Raw genomic sequence first — 19,202 nt, 5'->3', positions numbered from 1 at the left:
GTCACAGAATCATTAAGGTTGGAGAAGACCTCTGAGATCATACAGTCCAACCTTTAACCTAGTTCTGACAAGTCCCTCACTAAACCATACTACTAAGTTCTACATCTACACATTCCTTGAAGATCTCCAGGGACAGCCTATTCCAATGCCTCACAACCCTTTTAGTAAAGACATGTCTCCTAATATCCAATCTATACCTTCCCTGGTACAACTTGAGGCCATTTGCCTTTGTCTTATTACTTGGTGCATGGGAGAAGAGCCTGATCCCCACCTCAGTACACCCTCCTCTAAGGTAGTTTTAAAGTACAATAAGGTCTCCCCTGAGCCGCCTTTTATCCAGGCTAAACAACCCCAGCTCCCTCAGCTGCTCCTCATAAGACGTGTTTTCTAGACCCTTCACCAGCTTCCTTGCCCTAAGTCATTGCAGCTCTTGCAATACAAGTCTGAGTAATTAGTATTACACCCTTACAAAAGACAATTGCTGATCATGTGTCTTTTTGCTAATGTCTCCTCAATCTTACCCACGTTTTAAGTCAGTCAGGTATCTCTCTCCTCTACCCAAATCCCCAGTAATACTTGAATGAATAATCAATAGCATTTGGACAAGTATGACAAAATAAGTGCCAAGTTGTAGGTTGCAAGAAACCTCTGGAGGTCATTTTCTTCACCCCCCTGTTCAAAGTGAGCCACTATATCACATTGCTCAGCATCTTACGCTGCTGAGTTTTGAATGAATCCAAGGATCAGTGGCCTTACTTAGCAGCGTGTTCCAGTGTTTGACAGTTCTTACAGTGATTTTTATCTATAATATCTAATCCGTTTGTTTAGTTCTAACAAGTAACATCCCGTGTATTAAAAGTAACAACAATCCCAACAAGGCCCCGTGTATGCTGATCAATAAGTGCATCTGTTTCATTTCTTAAGCGTAATAAATTATATCTTAATTAGGGCAGAATTCTTGAGCATGGGCTCGATACGCCAGTAAGCCAGACTTTGCTGCTTTAAGCACAAATTTACTTAGCATGTGCTAAGTTTTGTTTTCAAGTTTTCGTTACACTTGATGTGGGGCAAAGTCTTCCAGGCTCCAGATGGATGGATTGCACTGTTAGATTTGAGAGGGGGAAGGAAGAGATGTAGAATCATCACAGAATGGTTTGGTTTGGAAGGGACCTCAAAGATCACCCAGTTCCAACCCCCTGCCATGGGCAGGGACACCTCCCACCAGACCAGGTTCCCCAAAGCCCCATCCAGCCTGGCCTTGAACACCTCCAGGGATGAAGCATCTAAAACCTCTCTGGGCAGCCTATGCCAGGGCCTCACCACCCTCCAAGTGAAGAATTTCCTCTTAACATCTAATCTGAATCCCCCCTCTTTTAGTTTAAAGCCATTCCCCCTTGTCCTATCCCTACGCTCCCTGACAGAGTCCCTCCCCAGCTTTCCGGCAGGCCCCCTTTTAGGTACTGAAAGGCCGCAGTGAGGTCTCCCCAGAGCCTTCTCTTCTCCAGGCTGAACAGCCCCAACTCCCTCAGCCTGTCCTCATAGGAGAGGTGCTCCAGCACTCTTGATCATCTTTGTGGCCCTCCTCTGGACCTGTTTTAACAGGTCCTTGTTCTTGTGCTGGGAGCCCCAAGAGCTGAACACAGTGCTCCAGGTGGAGTCTTGTGAATCTTTTACAGCAGTGCTTTGCTATTTTAGACAATTTTTCAAGGCAACAACTTGTAAATACGTCACCACATGAGACTGTAAAAGAACCTACTGTAAGCTAGCTAACACTCCAATAAGGATTTTGATTGGAATTGGTTTTGGACCTTTTTTATGAAGTTAGCTTAATTCTTAATCGAGCTTACTTCAGAGATAGTAATTAGTGCAACCCTGTACTTATTCTGTATTTGGAAATTAATGCAAAATGAACTTGCGGAATTCTGCTGTGTAGTGCCTTTTTAATAACTGTATAAAGAACTTTCTAGTTTACTGTTTTAAACAAAATAGTAATTCACTAATAAATGATTGTTTCTCTGACTTTTTTGAGTATGTTTTAATTGAATTTATGAAACAACACTCTTTTGAGGACCCTGTTTGTATTAAGGCTTACTGTGCCTATTCTCTCTTCTCTCTTCTTCTTGCTTGTTTGTCCTGTGAGAAATAAAGTTGTGTTTTTGTAATAGAAGGTGTTTTTGCAGAGGAAAATTCCACTAACCTTGCATATTCAAAAGTGATTGTGCAGGCCGGACAGTAGCATAGCAGTGAGGAGTCCATTAAGCAGGTAAGGGGAAGGTCCCACTGTCCCAAAATAAGGAGGATAGCTAAGAAAAACAGGACAAGCAGTGTGAAATCAGTAAAAACAAAAATCACAGGCCCTCTAGCCACAAGAGAAGAAGGAAAAAAAAAGGAAAAGGAGAAACTAACGGTAGGTCAAATAGTACATATATGGTATAGCTATAAGCGTCGAGTAGTTTGTGAACCTGTAGTACTCAGCCAGTGAGGAGACAGGAAGAATCAAGCATCAGGTAATAGAGAATATAAGGTTATGATGTACTTTTGCTGGGTGCTGCTGCTTGCAGGACGCCTGCCTTTGCAATTGTGAATAAAATAGCTTCACAGAAGACCCTGTCTGAAAAAATTATTGAGATTTTTCTCACAGTCATGTATGCATTTTATTAATCTGCTGTTTTGCTAGTGATTGCTGAATATTAGCAAATATATTTGGAAGACGAAATAAATTATTTGTGGCTTAATGAAGAAGTTAACTGTTTTCCAGAAAAATCTTACGGTAAACAACATTTTTCCTTTCTTTTTCTTTCCTGTACCCTTTAATTACTATGTATGTCAGTGCAATAATAAACTTGTTTGCTAGCGGGACTTTTACTTGAGTCCATGCAGTTCTGCAGATATGCAGTACCATGCTAGCGCTTGAAGATGTACCTTCTTTACTTTAAGGACTTCTTGCTTCTAGGAAAGTCTGGAACTACGCAACTATGTTTCCTTTTCTACAGCTGTACCATGATTTTCCAGGGCAAACTTCTGTTTGTTTTATCTCAGGCAGCTGTGGGGCTTTTTTCACTGCTTATTAGCTTAGATTGGAAGTATAAAAATGGGTTCTTCGGTTCGGTAGGAAAATTTAGGGTAACATGAGTTTAAAATGCTGTAAATGAAATGGTTGAATGGTGTAGTTGTACCTTCTGTAGCTCAAAAATAACTACCTGGGAGAGTGTGTAGCCATTTAGATTCCACATAAGAAGAGACTTTTTGCTTTTTTTTCCTCTTGAGTTCTTAGCAGATGGGGGCAGCCTGTCAATACACTCATCTGACAGAGCCATGCATCTCATCACTGCAGCTTCTGTTAAATCCTTTCTTAACTATTTTTCTGTGTAATTTCATGCTACCCCATCTGTGCATGCTGCATACCAGCAGCTGGAGAGACTAGAGTGGATTAGGTGCCAGTATCTGTCTGTGGTCATACCCTAGGTAGTAGTGGTCTGCCTGAGAGAGGAGGGATGGCACGCGACTGCGTGTACCAGTGTTTTATGTGAGTTCTGGCAGTGTTCTGTGGGGGCAGTGGTTAAGGCAGTCCCCTGCCTGTGGCAGCTTGTGTAGCTGGCCGTGTTAGCGTCCTTCTGTGGACACAGGGATATGTGTTTAACCTTGCTATGATCCAGACATGGAAACAGAAAAGCAGTAGCTGCATTCATCAGCCTTGGACAGAGAGCCTTCAGAGTGTCAAGGTGCACAGGGCTAGGCTCCAGCAGTAGGAAATGTCCCCAGGAGGAGCAGGAGTCCCCAGTCTCAAGAGTCTGCTGAGGTGGTAGCTTTTATAACAGCCCCAAACAACTGTTGTCCCACAGCCCCTCTTGACTTTCCTAGAATTCCAGAATGCATACTCCAGCTCCAAGCTACTGTTTCAGTCTCATTTCTTCCATGGAGCACATGCTGTTACGTAGGGACTGGATTTTTTTCACATGCAGTCAAGCAGGTGCATGCATAGTCATGACTATGTGCAACAAGTCGAGCACTGTATAGATGACAGCATATAGTGGAGCCTAACAAAAGCAGAAATCTGAATCTGAAGAATCTTCTATGTAATCGGTTCCTCATATTAATGTGGTATATATGTTGTTGACTGGCATCTTTAATTATGTGTCTTTAATGAGTGTTACAATTGGTTCCTCTATTTATAAGCATATATACATGTTCCAATCATTAGCAGCACTTCAGGCTGTTTTGACAAAGTATCGTAAAAGGATAAATATCTTTGAATTCATTGTTCAAATATTTTCTGGTCTGCCCATTCACTTTTAAACACTATTACATGTGTCTGTGGAAGGCTGCTGGGCTCTTACTGGAGACTGTAGGCAGTCATGCTCCTTAGTCTAGCAAGCATCTGCTTATTGGTTAAGTTATGCTTTCAAAACTGTTGTTACTTCAGCCACAGAGCTACAATAATCAGACCTTTTTTTTTTTTTTTTTTTTTGGTTTGGCCTGTGTTGCATAATGTATGCAGTTTTTGTTCATTAGCTTTTTGTTATTCTGGAGCAGGATTTTTAAGTATCTTATGTTTGAAGATGATGAGACTTGATCTACTTGATGTAGAGAAAATTGGAGGAGATGACAAACAGGATTAAGCAGGACAAGAAACAAACAAAAAAGACCCTCAAAAACTTTCTTGTAAGCTGCTTTTTATAGGTAACGACCAGTGACCAAATCGGCACAGGTACTTGAAACTAGATACTACAGTAACTACAGGTGGAATAGTTAAGCAATAGATTGAGTCCTGAATTTGAAAACTGAATATGGTACATTGCTTCTCTGGTTAACCAGGTGATTTAAGCCTTTGTTAAGTAGAAAGCACTTGAAGACATTACTAATAAATGACATTGTTTCAGAATATGAGTAGGTCGTATGAGAATTGAGGTAAATCGTACAATTCTCTTAAAAAATAACTGCCCTCACCCATATTCATGTCTGAACAAAATTAAAATTTTATTTACTTTGTAGTGATCCATAAAATTCCATGTGTGTTTATGGCAAGCAGTGCCCTGCAAAAACAGCTAAGCAGAATGCTGCACCATGGAATATTATCTTCTTTTTCCTAAAGTTATAAGTATCACAGGTAGCACATCAGATTTTCGGTTTATCAGTAACACTTCCTTTAAAACAATTGGATCAGTTCCTACAGACTTAATGAAAACCTATTTATTATAATAGGAGACTGTTTCCCTATAATTATCTCGTTTTCTTAGGCTCCTCCAGGAAATGTGAAAATGCCTAATGTACCCAGTACTCAGCCAGCAATAATGAAACCAACAGAAGAACCACCTGCTTACACGCAAATTGCAAAGGTTTGTCGATAACTTTCAGGTACTGGATTCCATTTAATTATAGTTATATAAATGTCCTTCTGGAATAATGTCTTTTATAAATAAGCATTGCTTCCTACTGATTTATGGAAATTAATACTGCTTTTAAGTTATTTAATGTTTTCATGAAGTACCAAGTCAGTCTTCATCCATAACTGGAAATTCTTAATTATATGAGATAGATGTGGAATATTTAGAGTCCTTTTTCTTTTTTTTAACAATACCTAACAATGCCTGTTTTGTTCAGGAGCATGCCTTGGCCCAGGCAGAACTGCTAAAGCGTCAAGAAGAACTGGAAAGAAAAGCAGCTGAACTGGATCGGAGGGAAAGGGAAATGCAGAGTCTCAATCAGCAGGGGGGTATGCTTGAAAAAAATACTTTTTTAACTTGCAGAATTTAACTTCTTAGAAACTGTTTTTGTGTTACAGTTACATTGCTAAACAGAACAAAAAGGTTTTTTATAATCTCTTCAGGAAAAGAAAATTTATCTCATTTGGACAGTGCATGCAGTCAATAAAAATTGGCTTGTCCTGTGCAGATTTTCACAGCAGCAGTTTTAAATGTGGCCTTTGTTACATGTTACTCTCTACTATCAGTTATTTTTATTTTCAGGTAATATCCAGGTAACTGTTGAATAAAGTGGAGAGTTTTGAGGAAAAAATAAAATAACTTCATAAGTAGCATGTCTCTGATTTGTCTTCTGTCATTATGTATAGCTGTACAAGAACTTCGATTTTTTTGTAATGTTTTCTTAACTGTTGCTGTGTTGCAGACATAATATTCCATGCAAATAGCAAAAAGAGTGTTATTAATTTCTGCTATGACACTTAGAACCTATAATCAAGATCAGCATCTCATTCTACTACAAATTTTAACTGTGCCATTTAATACAAACAGTTTTTATACTGCACTTTCACAAATGAGAAGATACACTTACTCTTAGCTGAAGATACTATGCCGGAAGAGCATATTATGTGAATATTCCCTTTGAAAAGGAAGAACTTCAGAATGAAATTAGAAAAAGACTGCAAAACACTGTGTGCAAGGTTGACTTTGTGTGGTCTTTTCACTTGTATCTAGAATTCTGACCATTGTATTTCAACATCATTTCCTGGTGTTTTTTTCTTTTCTCCTCTTGAAATTGAACATACAGTAGTAGAATTCCCAATTGCATAATTGCTTAGAAAATTCCCTGAGAATTTGAGTTACTACCATGTCACATGCTAGGGTCTGGGAATGGGGAACTGGTGTTCTTAGGAACAGAATTACAGTCCCTTTATTAAACCATTTTTAATTTTCTCAGTATTTATTCTTTTCAATATTTTCATTAAATCTCTGTACCTTTCCTCCAACATAATGATTTTTTTGGTAATTTTTTCATTTCCTTCTCCATATATTGCCCTTCACCTGATATCAGTAGCTTGCATTGATGGTCTGGATTGATTACTTATCTGTTCCAGGCTTTAGTAACAGTTCTGTTCCTTTCATCTATATCTTAGGCAATATAATACCCTGTCCATGTTTCAGAATATTCTTGAAATGGTATTTACTGTGTTACTAAGTTCCAGTTGTTAAGATCAAAGTTCTTGAAGAAAGTGTGAAGAATCTAAAGGATTCTTTAGTAAGGCTGAACAGAAATGAGAGATCTCTTAAAACTTTAAAGAATTTGTTAGGTTTTTATTAAATGATTGTGTAAAAATTGCTGCAAATCAGCAATTGTATGTCATGACTGAAGAGAAGAATACTCTTTTCCTTTTGATAGTTTATTTCTTTTGCACAGTCATTGAAACTCCTTTGGAAACACTGTAGAGGTGTCTTGATTGCAGGTCAGGGTATTTGCAGTAGTACTGTATTCAATTTAAAATGGTGGCTGCATATAGGATCGTAGAATATCCCAAGCTGAAAGGGACCCACAAGGATCATTGAGTCCAACTCTAACATCTAGGACACTGTCTTCACGTACGATCGACTACAGTGCAATAAAGCTTAAAACTGGTAGGTCTGTTCAGCTCCACGCCTGGGCAGCATTGTACGTGAGCTGGTTAAAATGTACTGCTTCCTGTTTCAGCTAGTTCATTTGGGCATATCTGAAAAATCCATTTTTCTGCATGAAGCTAGTTTGGAGGTGTCTGCATTCATGCTGTAGGCAGGTCATCGAAGTTTTGTTAATAGTCCTTGAGGTGGTAACGTGTTAAAAGAAATAACTCTGAGCTGGGTCTTCGCTTATTTTGGAAAATGAGTATCTAAAGATTGTAATACCTAAGGTATCAAGCCATCTTATCAAGCTGTCTCTCAGTCTTTGTTGAAATTTTTGAAACCTTTGCCACTGGGGTGGAAAAGAAGATTAAACGCTATTCTCAATAACTCAAATTATATAACGTATCTGAATTTTTCTATGACTCTGTCTTGAAACTTTTAGTCCTGACAGAAATAACTATAAATTGCAGAATAAAGATCTGAATTGTTATCAGATATCTTTCATACAAGAAATTCCAGAGTAGTTTTTAATATGGATGGGCATATTAATTGCTTACCTTTCATAGGCTTCCTCTGAAAATCCTCAGCTCTTAAAGGCTAGGTAAAAAAATCTTCAGTGGAAGAGACAGTAAACTCAACGGGTACTCACTGTTTTGGACCTTTTTGGACAGAACTGTCAGCTTCATCTTGTCTTGAGTGAGGGGAAAAAATAATAATACAAATATGTAAGATGTGCAAGTTTTCTGTTTTTTTAGCAGGCAAACTGCTAGGAAGGCTATGGCTAAAATAGAAATTGCAAGCAAAACCTTGTCAGAATTTCAAGTAAAGGGTCCTTTCGGTTAGTCTTTAGTTTAGTTTTGGAATATAGTGATTAATGTATCTATTGAATCCAGAATTTGAAGTGCTTTGTTAACAGTTACCTTACCTGAATCTCTGAGTCTGTGCATAGTAGAACGTATCTACTCACCCTAGCCTGTGAGTACGTATCTACACACCCTAGCACAGTGTGCTGTCTGATACTGTGTTGTCTTTTGTTGTGTCCTTACACGGTCTGAAAACTTGATATCCATACATATTGGTGCTGTAGGACATACTGTACTGTAGTCAAGAACATTTAAATAGCTGCCTTTCTTCACGTTTACAGGCTTTGAAGCAAAGCTTTATCTGTAAACTATATTGGGAAGTAGTTAAAAGTGTTAGAGATACACCAGTGTGAGAAATATCAGGATTCTGAGAATTAAGAATGTCATTTGTTCCCTAGTCTTTGTGTTCAACAGAGTGAGTGTGTATGGTGGGACTTAGGGAAATGTGCATTTAAATGTCAAGGAACTCTGAAAAATTGTTTTTCTGCCCAAATCTGAGTGTTTTCTTAAGGTTTCTCTTTTCTTATTACTTTATAGGAACTATCAGATACCTGCTTAGTGCTTTACAAGGATGCTTTCCTTGATCTGGCTGTATTTTGTCATATTTTATTTCTGAAATTTGTGTGAGGACTGCTGATAAAACTCTCTGAGTTCTGCTAGCTCAAGCTGTCTATATGCGTGTGGAACGCTTGTGCATAAAACAATTCGAACAAGTCCAAACGTGTATCATTTTCTAGTATACAGAAATAAAAGCTGTATTATAAGGCTTTTCTTTTTTTTCTGATTTGCAGGTAGAAAAAATAACTGGCCACCTCTTCCTGAGAATTTTCCAGTGGGCCCATGTTTCTACCAGGACTTTTCTGTAGACATCCCTGTAGAATTCCAGAAGACAGTAAAGATTATGTACTATTTGTGGATGTGTAAGTATTTTTTTTAAAAGAAAAAACAAATTGCCAATTCAAACTTGAATTTGGGTTACTTTGGGTTTTGCAGCATCTATAATGAGATACATTTTTACAATCCAGAAATTAAACATTTAAGTGAAATCTTTTTGTTAGCTTTGATTTTAAAAGTATTGATTTTTTTCATAGAAACTTATGTGGGGGAAAAAAAAAGAGGAAGGATTACCCTAAAGCAGTTTGTTCATGGTATATTGCTTTTTTCTGTTTTAAATATCAGTGTTGTTGTAAAACAAGATTTGACCATTTATTACCTTAGAAATAATTATACTGTTTTAAAAATCAGTTTATATGTTAAGAAATACAGTTCACGATTAGTGTTAATAATAGACTTGTGAGTTTGAAAAGAGTAATAGCCATTTGCTTTAATATGCATAGTTTTAGTTTAGTATAGTTTTAGTTTGTAATATGAACTTAATATCACTTTAGTCTATTTAAAAAAAGTAGTGTAAGTAAATTAGCTGAAGAATCAGTCCATGTTACAGCTATCCTTTTTGCACCAAACATGCCCAGAAGAATGTTCGTGGGGTTAATTTTGCTCTCATTCAGGTGCTGTGTTGTGGTTGGAGAAATGCTGAATGAATCAAATTTGCAAATGACATCACATTTGTTTTGCCTGTCTCGTCCAGTGTGATAAGAGCCTAATAAGTACTCTCAGACTGAGGAAATTCCAAAGATTTTGGTGCTCTGATGCCATTAGTATATTTTTTATTATAATAAGGGGATGTAGAATTCACAGAGTGTTTGGTTAAGATTTTTTTTTAAGTTCCTTTCAAATTAGAGCATGTTCAGAGCTAAATTTTGTTTGAATTTATATCATTTATAAGCTTTTCTCTTAAACATGATAATACAGTAGATTCATATTGTAATATTAAAATTGATAGTCTGCATTTATAGAGAAAGTAAACAAACAGCATATTAAAAAAGTGCAAATATCTGTATCTAGTAGCTACTGTGGAAGTGTCAATTACTGCAGCAGTGGAAAGGTCTTTTTTCATCCTTTTAATATTGAAAATTAATTTTTATGACAGTTTTTTCTTCACCATATACCTGATAATAATTGATTTTTATTGTTCAGTATTTTCACTTGGGAATATTGGCTTGGAAAGCCAGAAGACTGTATAAAAATGAGCTTATTGCAGAGAAAGGCTATTAATTATTGTCAGCATGTTTACATTGTTCTTAAAAATGCCCTGTTTAGGTATTACTATAAGAGTTATAATAATTTCTTATATTAACATAATTAAATTAAGACTTACTTTGTTTTTTTCTTCTACAGTCCACACAGTGACACTGTTTCTTAATATCTTCGGATGTTTGGCCTGGTTTTACGTTGATGCTACACGGGGAGTTGATTTTGGATTGAGTATCCTCTGGTTCTTGCTTTTTACACCTTGTTCTTTTGTCTGCTGGTACAGACCACTTTATGGAGCCTTCAGGTAACAAGTTTACTGTGACTTAGGATATTTTAAAAATATATTACACTTGTTGAAATGCATTAACATTCCAGAATTTTTGTAATTATTAGGCAGCGATTATTTAGAACTATCATGGAATATCGTTTAAAGTATTGACAGTTTTTTACCATTAAAATAGTATTTGTAGTAAATTAACTTTATTGGGGGCTGATAACAATTTTAAGGAAAATTCGCATTATATTCCTATCCCTTTGTACAAAGAATCTGAGCAGGCTAATAGTTAAGGGTATCTTAAATCTTTGGCTTCCTGAATTAAATTCATAAAACTCTGTTTAAAAATGTCAGAGTGTTAAGTGAACTGCAATGTCTGCAATTGCCATAGACCTAGATTCTTGAGTAGAGCATACAATAATCAAATTCATTTTTTTTTTTCAGTTTTTAGCAGTCTGTGTTTGGCAGACTTGTATTTTTTTCACGTTAGCTTGTGCAAATGGAAGTTAAACTATATGATTTGATTCTTACATGGTTATGACTATATGACTGTTACATCCATATATGATACAATTCTTATATCCTTAAGGCTTAAAAACAAGATGAGCAACGTGGGTGAGAACTGTGATCAACTGAAAATACAGAGAATATTTCAAGTGATAGTTTTCATTAACGGGTTATAAATCTGATATGATCTCTCTTAGCAGGTTTTTTTGGTTTGTCTTGATTTTTATAAATCATTATTATTCCTGATTTGCTGGAGGAGTTCAGAATGTCACATTACTTTTCAGAATTTTAGATTTTGCGAATCCATATTCTTAGTGAATATTGGTTGGTTGGAAAAGGAAATCTACTACTTGCATTTTCAACTTTCTTTCAGTCGCTCAGCAGAAAATGAAATAAATATTGAACCGAACTTGTTAAGTAAATAGAAATGAAAATAAATTCCCTTCTGCGAGAAGTGCTACCACTAGCAAAATCTGGTTCCATGTTCTTAGTCAGTTACTAAACTAAGTGATTTTTACGTTCTTTAGGACTTTGGTAGGACGCATATCATGTGATCATTAGTTTTTGAGTTCTGTGAGGTTTTCCCTGTTTATTTATATTTCTGTTTTTGACAGGCTTTTAACACTTTCAGTCTTTCAAGTTGGCACTTAAGTAATTGAAATAGCAAGCGTATTTTGTGTATTTTGCTTTTAAACAGCAGTATTGTGATCTCCATTATGTTTCAGGAATTCCATATTAGATTTTATTTCCTTTTACAAGTAAAATATTTTCTTCCCATAGTGCCAGTGCTGTAAATTTCAGTCTGAAAGTGGAGTAGACTTCTATTCTTCATTCACTGTAGCAAAATTGATATGTTTAGTCTAAGAGGCCCTGCTGTGTGCTGAACAAAACACTGAGTAATAGTATCATAATGTTATTCTCACCTCTGTTAGAGAAGAAGGCAAAGATATTATATCAAAGAAGTAGAAGCAACTGTAAATAAACACTCCAAAACCACAGAATTACTGCTTGACAGTTGAAGATATCATCAAAAAATGAGAATACTTTTCCTCTATTTAATGCAGTTTTTTATATTGGTACAACAGCATTTGTTAAGTCATTCATTTCCTGGCTACTTTTAATCTTTTATTCCCCTCTTTCAGGAGTGACAGTTCGTTCAGATTCTTTGTGTTCTTCTTTGTATATATCTGTCAGTTTGCTGTACATGTACTTCAAGCTGCAGGATTTCAAAGATGGGGAAACTGGTAAGTATTGTGTTTTCTGTAGCCTTGTATGTTGTCTGTAAGACAAACATATTTGATATAGCAACTGCAATGTGTTTTTTCAAAATACATATATATATATATTTGTTTTCACTGAAATCGTTTATTTTAGCTCCCAAAAAGGCATTTTTAAAGTGCTCTTAACTAGCAAAAAAATGGTGAAAGTGTGTGAAGTACTGCTGTTATTAGGCTGGTCAAAATTTTATTGTTCAGTGTAAGCCACCCTGGACTACTCTTTTATCTCCTCTGTTTTAGTGGTGTGTAGAGATGTTATGTGATCTATTTTTAGAACTTAAAAAAAGGAAAACTTAGAGAAAATGAGAGTAATTTAGACATAATATAATAGTATGCTATTTGTCTGGTGTTTTGGATATTCAGTTATTTGTAATTATATTAATATACTTCCTGCTTGCTAATGAAATTTTCAGCTAAAATTTGAAGAATGAGTCAACATTGTATTCAGGTGAATATTATTTGAAAAGCTTGTTTGTCTGAATCAGCTCATAATTGCTGATTTTTCTTTTTTGCTGCTTGTAAGTATATAGCATTTACGTGAAGCTTTTATGTATATATAGCTTTTATTTTAAGCTTCAGGGTGTAATATTTAGATTTTACATGGAAAAGCTGTTAGGAATCATACCGTTCTTGGAGGAAAAAAAAATAAATAACCAAACAAAATAGAATTAACTAAAAGCATGGTTACAGTAGCTAGATGAGATGATATGGAGAACTATGACTGGCAGTACTGGATCTGGGTAATGACCTTTCTCTGTATCAGTGACATTTTGCTGCAAAATTCCAAACATTTGTACAGCAGACAAAACATTATTGTTTTAGAACTAGAGTATAAGGAAAACGTTTTTTCACTACTTTTGCTCTCAAATCCAGTGTTTTCCTTTTTCATTGATACTTTGATTGACATGGGGGAAAAAAACAGTAATTTTAGAGGGACAGCTTTCCACACATGTAGAATGTGCTTTTAACAATACTTGGCATATGGTTGTGAAAAGTATCCAGATCATCAGAAGATGTTAATTACAGTTTGAATTTTGGAGATTTGTGGTGGAGTCCAGTTAGACATCAGAGATATCAAAGCAATTTGAAGCAGATAGAGGAAATTTTTAAGGTCTTTGGGTTTACAGAATATTTTTGCTCTTTTCATTGGAAGAATCTTTCCTGTCTTGATGTTTTATTTTTCATAAGACAACCTGTTTTTGTGGTTTCAAATTTGATACTGTACTTTGGTGGTGTTTCAGTTTCAAAAAATGGAGAGATGTCAAAAGATATAGTGATCTTGTAGTAGGTTAATCTGATGCTCTCCTTTTTACTTTCAAAAAATTATTACATTAATCCCAATCAACAAACCATCACTGTGTGGATACAGTTAAATGGGTCTTCCCACACGGAAGCTGTGTGTGTATGACATGTTTTTGTGTTATTTCTAAAGAAGAAATAGAGAAGTGTGCTCATGCTGTGCAAAGTAAAGTTTTTATTTTCTCCTTTCTTCAGTGGATGGATTTCATCTCTTACTGGTCTTAATAAAAGTATCCCAGTTGGCATTATGATGATAATCATAGCTGCACTTTTCACAGCATCTGCTGTGATCTCATTAGTTATGTTTAAAAAGGTAAGTTACTTATTCCACTCTTCTCTTTCTATGTTTGGTATAGATTTTGTTTTCCTGCTTGGCAGAGGTATGCTCTCACAAAGTAATGGGCATGACATGATACTCTTAGGGTCTGCCTTACATATTAACATTTGTGCTTCTATAGTATTTTTTTTTTCTTGAACTGTTATTCAAGTTACATTCAGCTGTTTTTACAATGCACTTATTTTCTGCAAACTGAGATGAGGAAGGGTAAGTCCAAATAAGTTGGGAGGTAAGCCTACAGTGAGTGGGATAAGTGAATTCACTCACACTAAGGTTGTAGCTGTAGATACGAGGTTGCAGTTTTCAAATCTGTGGTGGTTCATTCATCAGTCTGAGTGAAGTACAGTGTGACTCAAATGACTGCTAAGTTTTGGTTGTTAGAATCATTGCCATTGTTCTATTTTAATCATTGATTAAAATCAATAAAAGATGGTGATGCCTTGAACTTCAGAAAAGCATTTTTATTTTTCTCCTGAAAATGATTTTAACATGTTGTTGTCAGTTAATAATTACATTGAATAAAACCTCAAAGGTACATTTTTCGCTTGGTTCTTTTTTGTGTGTTCCAATCCAGAAGGTCCAAGTTTAGATAATAACCCTGCTAATAGGTTTTTGATGTTGTTTTGATTAAATGTGAGAATTCTGCATATGATGTGCTAGCAATTCTAATAAATCTATATACCTCACAATTATGATTAAAAGTTTTCACATACCCAGGCTCTTCTGTCCTATATACAGTAAGCTAGAAATTATAAGCATTGATTGTAGATGTCCCTTCTCCTTATTTGTTTTCTGCATAAGAATCCAGGGATAGGAGAAAGAAACAAACAAGAAAAATGTAGAACTTTTTTTTTTAACATTCTTTCTACTGCATGCATGTAGATTATTTAAAAAACCCATGCATATGACATGGTATGTCTTTATGGCTGGAAATAATTTCATTTCTAACAAAAAAGTTACAACCTTAATTTGAGTGCTTCACAGGGATAAAGAAGTTTTTGACAATTTATTTTGTCAGCTAGTTAGGGACTTGATTGGCTATGGATTTTTAAATCACATTTTATTTTTTTTTTAATTTTAATGCTCAAGTAATTGGAAGTTACTGGGGATTTGATTTTTGTTGTACTATAGCTGTATTGTTTGAAGGGTTTGTAAGCCATATATTGTTCAATATCCATGCTTATTTTGCAGAGCTATTGGTCATCACATTAGTTTAGCAGACAGGTATCTGCATTATTATTATGTTTTATACTATATTCACTAAGAGCTTAGCTTAATAGGTTCTTGTAAACATGTAAATCAGATAAATAAAAATGTTTCTAAAAATTGATATAGAAAAAATATTTGAGGATGTTATTGACACAATGGATTCAAAAAAACTTTTCTGGTTTTGTGTGTCCTGCTGTTTCTCTTAACCTGAACGCTTACTAACTCTAACTCAATGAGTTGGCCAAGCTGTAGACAAATTGAGACAGAAGATGCTTCTGCAAGCTATGGTCCCTGTGTAATGCTAAGGCTGCAGCCTGTTTGCAGATTTAAATACGTTGTTTCAGACAGTAGATACTGTACATGTAGTAAAGACCTATGAGATTCCGGTGAAACTGCAAAAAGCTACAAGTATTGCTACAGCTGCTATTGCTACTGCTGTGCATGCAGCAAGGCAATGAAAATTTGTAGGATTTGTGGAAAAGAATTCTGTTGATTCATTTACGGACCCTCCCAAACATGAACAAGCCAGATTTCTCCACCACCCACCTCTGCTTTGTGTTTGAGACTTTGCTACTAACTTTGCGAAGAAATGGAAGGCTCAGCACACCTTATTCACTGCTTTCACACCTCCCTAGGTGCATGGTCTCTACCGCACAACTGGCGCTAGTTTCGAGAAAGCACAGCAAGAGTTTGCAACAGGAGTGATGTCCAACAAAACTGTACAAACTGCCGCAGCCAACGCCGCATCAACAGCAGCAACCAGTGCAGCTCAGAATGCGTTCAAGGGTAACCGAATGTAGAGAAATGCAGGAAGTCATTACAGTTCTCTTTGATTGTTCTTTATATTCCAGTCACTTACTATATTCCCTAAAAGCCTAGAACAAAATACACACAGCATGTTTGTCTCCTCTTCAGCTGTGCATGGGTAAAATGGGAAATGTTTGGTTTGTTCTATTATAAATTTATTTATTTTTTAAAAAGATAACTGTTCTTTGCCCTTCTTTTAAATGTTGCTATCTCTAACATAAAACCTTCCGTATCTTATGGGAGATAAGTAATTTCAAAAATTGACCTGAGAATGAATTGCGGTATTTAATGTTCAAATAAATACATTAGGAATTTGGAGGTTTTTTAGTGGTTCACTATTTTGTTTTTAAACTTCAGGAAAGCACTTTGGATCAATTATTTTTGCTTGTAATAACTGTTTTCCCTATTTCTACTGTAAGAAGTGGGGTAGACTGAGAGATGTAGTAAGTTAGGTTTGGCTGATACTTTTGCAATTTCAGCTGCTGCTGGAGTACAAATACAAGTAGGGTAAATATAAATTTTTTCCTTTTTTTTTTAGGACAAGTTTTTTGATATAAACCTGTAAGCTTGCATGAATACTGTTGAGTTACCCGATCATGTTTAAGTAGTGTTTTGGTCCAGAATTTACCTGCACCAGTTTATAGCTTTTGTTTATATCTATTTTCATGGAGTATTCTCTACCTGTGAGAAATGACAATGGTGCATAAACATTCTTCGTAACAGGATGTGTAATGCAATGTACAGTTTAAGGAAGTTAACTGATGGCTTCAATCACAGACCTGAATGATTATAAATTTACTATTTTTAATTTCAATATTCATTTCTTGGAGTAATCATTTTGCTGGAAAAGAAACGAATATTGACATTTAGAACACTAGTTTCTTGCCTCACTCCCCTCTTTTACATGCAGTGGTATTTTTGTTGTGCTTGAGATTTTTTTTTAAGTGTAGATTTGTGTTTGAAAGTGGTACTAAATCTCTAGCCTTGTCAGTCACTCTGTTTACTGCTTGTCCAAAAGTCCAAATATACAGTATTTAATTTTCTAACAGGAATATTGTCTAAAATCAAGCTTTCGAAGTAGTGGCATTTAACAGATACTTGAATTCATTTTAACATTACTCAGCCATCTCTGTGATTTGATTTAAGCTGAAAATAAAAGCTTCCTAACTATTTTGAGTTGGAAAAGTGAGAAATATACATCTTTCACAAAGTCGAATTTTAACTCATTGAACTGGAGGCCTAAGAGGTTAAATTGGTGCAGTAGAACTGAACAGTCAGTCATGGTACATACATCATAATGTTCTAGAGTTCAGTCAGGTCTTATTATAAATGTTTCTGACCTTTAAAGGTTATCTGATATTCCTTGACTGACTTGTGAGTCTTATGCATAGAATTTGGGCTGTTTTTTAACTTTTTTTTTTAAGAAAATGAAAACAGGAAGGACCAAGTCCCACAAACTAGTGAAATGTCACCGTCGCTGAAATTAATTCAGCTCGTAAGAAGAATCATGATTAGTGAGACTCAGTCATAAGCTTCTGAGGCCCCTCTATGTTCTGAATGTGGACTGACCTTCATAGATTAAATCTTTTTCATTACAGCGTATTTAGAATAACATAATAACATTAAAAAAACACAAACTTAACTTAATCCCTTGATCAGTATTACCATTAGTCTGCTTTAGCCTCCTTTCTTTTATTAACTTCTTTAAATCCAACTTGAATTTGGATAAATGTAGCAATTTCACCTATGCTGAAGATCATTTTAACAAATATACTTTCTTCTAAATATTCTCTGCATCATGAAGTTAAAAGCAGTTTGGTTAGTTTTTATTATACAGGGGCTCTAAAATTTTACACTAGTAGACACGCTAGCATTGAACTTAAATTTGTGTGGGATGTTATTAAAAGCTTTCTAGACAAAAGTATTCATTTTCTGTTGAGAACAGGTACCACACTTCTAGCAGTACGTGATTGTTCTTTTCAAAATCTTTTAAATTTGAGTGTTTTATCTAGGAACTAAAATATGGATTACTTTTGAATTTAATTTAAACAGTCCTCTTGGGTAGCTCTTGGGTATGAATACCAGGGACAACATCCTTGCAATTAAATTTAAGATTACATAATAACATACAGTAGCGTAATATATTATGGAGAAGAAAAAAAAAAACACCTTTCGGAATAAAACCTGAATTTGGCAGGTAGATTTTTTTTCCCAAATATTTAAACATTCTTTGAGAAAACAGATTTAATTTTCAGAGTATACTGAGTGCTGATTTCTAATGTCATGCGTTAAATAATACAGATTTAAACCTCACGTGAAATTCAGGATTCCACGTACACGTGATTTGTTAAACCAGGAGTCTCTGACACTTTGCAGCCCAAAAGGGACAGAAAAGTTTGAGTGTAGCTTTGGCAACAGAAGGCTGATGTTTGTTAAAATATTTTTTACTTAATTAAAATGAGATTTTACCGTCTCTTATTAATTATCAGAGTATGGCACCCACTTAAGTTGTCATTTTGTAGTATTGTGGCAAATTGAGTACAAAGTATGAAGTTTAAACACTGGAATGTCAGTAGTCATTGATATGTAATTCAGGAGTTGGTTTTATTTATCTGGGGATGTTTGTATATTTTGTAAATTACTAACAATGCTCTGCCATCCTGGTGAATGTCATGGTTCTGTACAAACACACTTCTGTCCCTCTGTTGCATGTCTGAGTACTTCAGAAGTTTTGTATATTTATTGTATTAACACAGTGTCATAGAATAAAAAAAAATACTTTTTTTCCTGGATTTTTGCTCTGTATAGTTTTGAACGAAATAGTTTTTTTCTTTTGAAGTTCAGGATGACACACGGGGCGGCTGATCTATGTAAAAATCTCACTTGTTTTTTGTAATTCTGTATATAAATGCTGTAATTCTGCTTAAACGGGAAAGTAAAATGTCCACTATCAAAATTACACAGTAGGATAATCAGAATTAGCTTACTCAGATATTATGAAGAACATTTAAATACTTGCAGCCTGCTTACTTGTGCTGTAAAGTTAGAGAGTTAAAATTTAAACATGTTCTGTCATTACTGAATGAAATTCTACAGCTATTAAGTGAATCCTAAAACATTATTGAAAGTAAAATGAAGTTGCTGAAAACAGCATTGGTTTGTTACTGTCTGTTTTCCTAATTTCTGTTGAATTGACACTTCTGT

General features: G+C 35.3%; 1 protein-coding gene across 1 annotated transcript in view; it reads left to right on the top strand.

Moving 5' to 3' along the window:
* SCAMP1 (secretory carrier membrane protein 1) overlaps window positions 1-18,790 on the top strand; it is a 38,239-nt gene extending 19,449 nt beyond the window's left edge. Inside the window, exons 3-9 of the mRNA XM_040541610.1 lie at window positions 5,238-5,336; window positions 5,602-5,713; window positions 8,986-9,114; window positions 10,433-10,592; window positions 12,212-12,313; window positions 13,841-13,958; window positions 15,827-18,790. Coding sequence (XP_040397544.1) covers window positions 5,238-5,336; window positions 5,602-5,713; window positions 8,986-9,114; window positions 10,433-10,592; window positions 12,212-12,313; window positions 13,841-13,958; window positions 15,827-15,991 — 885 coding nt within the window. The 3' untranslated portion in view covers window positions 15,992-18,790. The remainder of the gene's footprint in view (window positions 1-5,237; window positions 5,337-5,601; window positions 5,714-8,985; window positions 9,115-10,432; window positions 10,593-12,211; window positions 12,314-13,840; window positions 13,959-15,826) is intronic.
* The last annotated feature ends 412 nt before the right edge of the window (window positions 18,791-19,202 follow it).

The sequence above is a fragment of the Cygnus olor genome, chromosome Z, assembly GCF_009769625.2.
Source record: "Cygnus olor isolate bCygOlo1 chromosome Z, bCygOlo1.pri.v2, whole genome shotgun sequence".
Taxonomy (NCBI): Eukaryota; Metazoa; Chordata; class Aves; order Anseriformes; family Anatidae; genus Cygnus; species Cygnus olor.
This window is presented reverse-complemented; position numbering and strand designations above follow the sequence as displayed.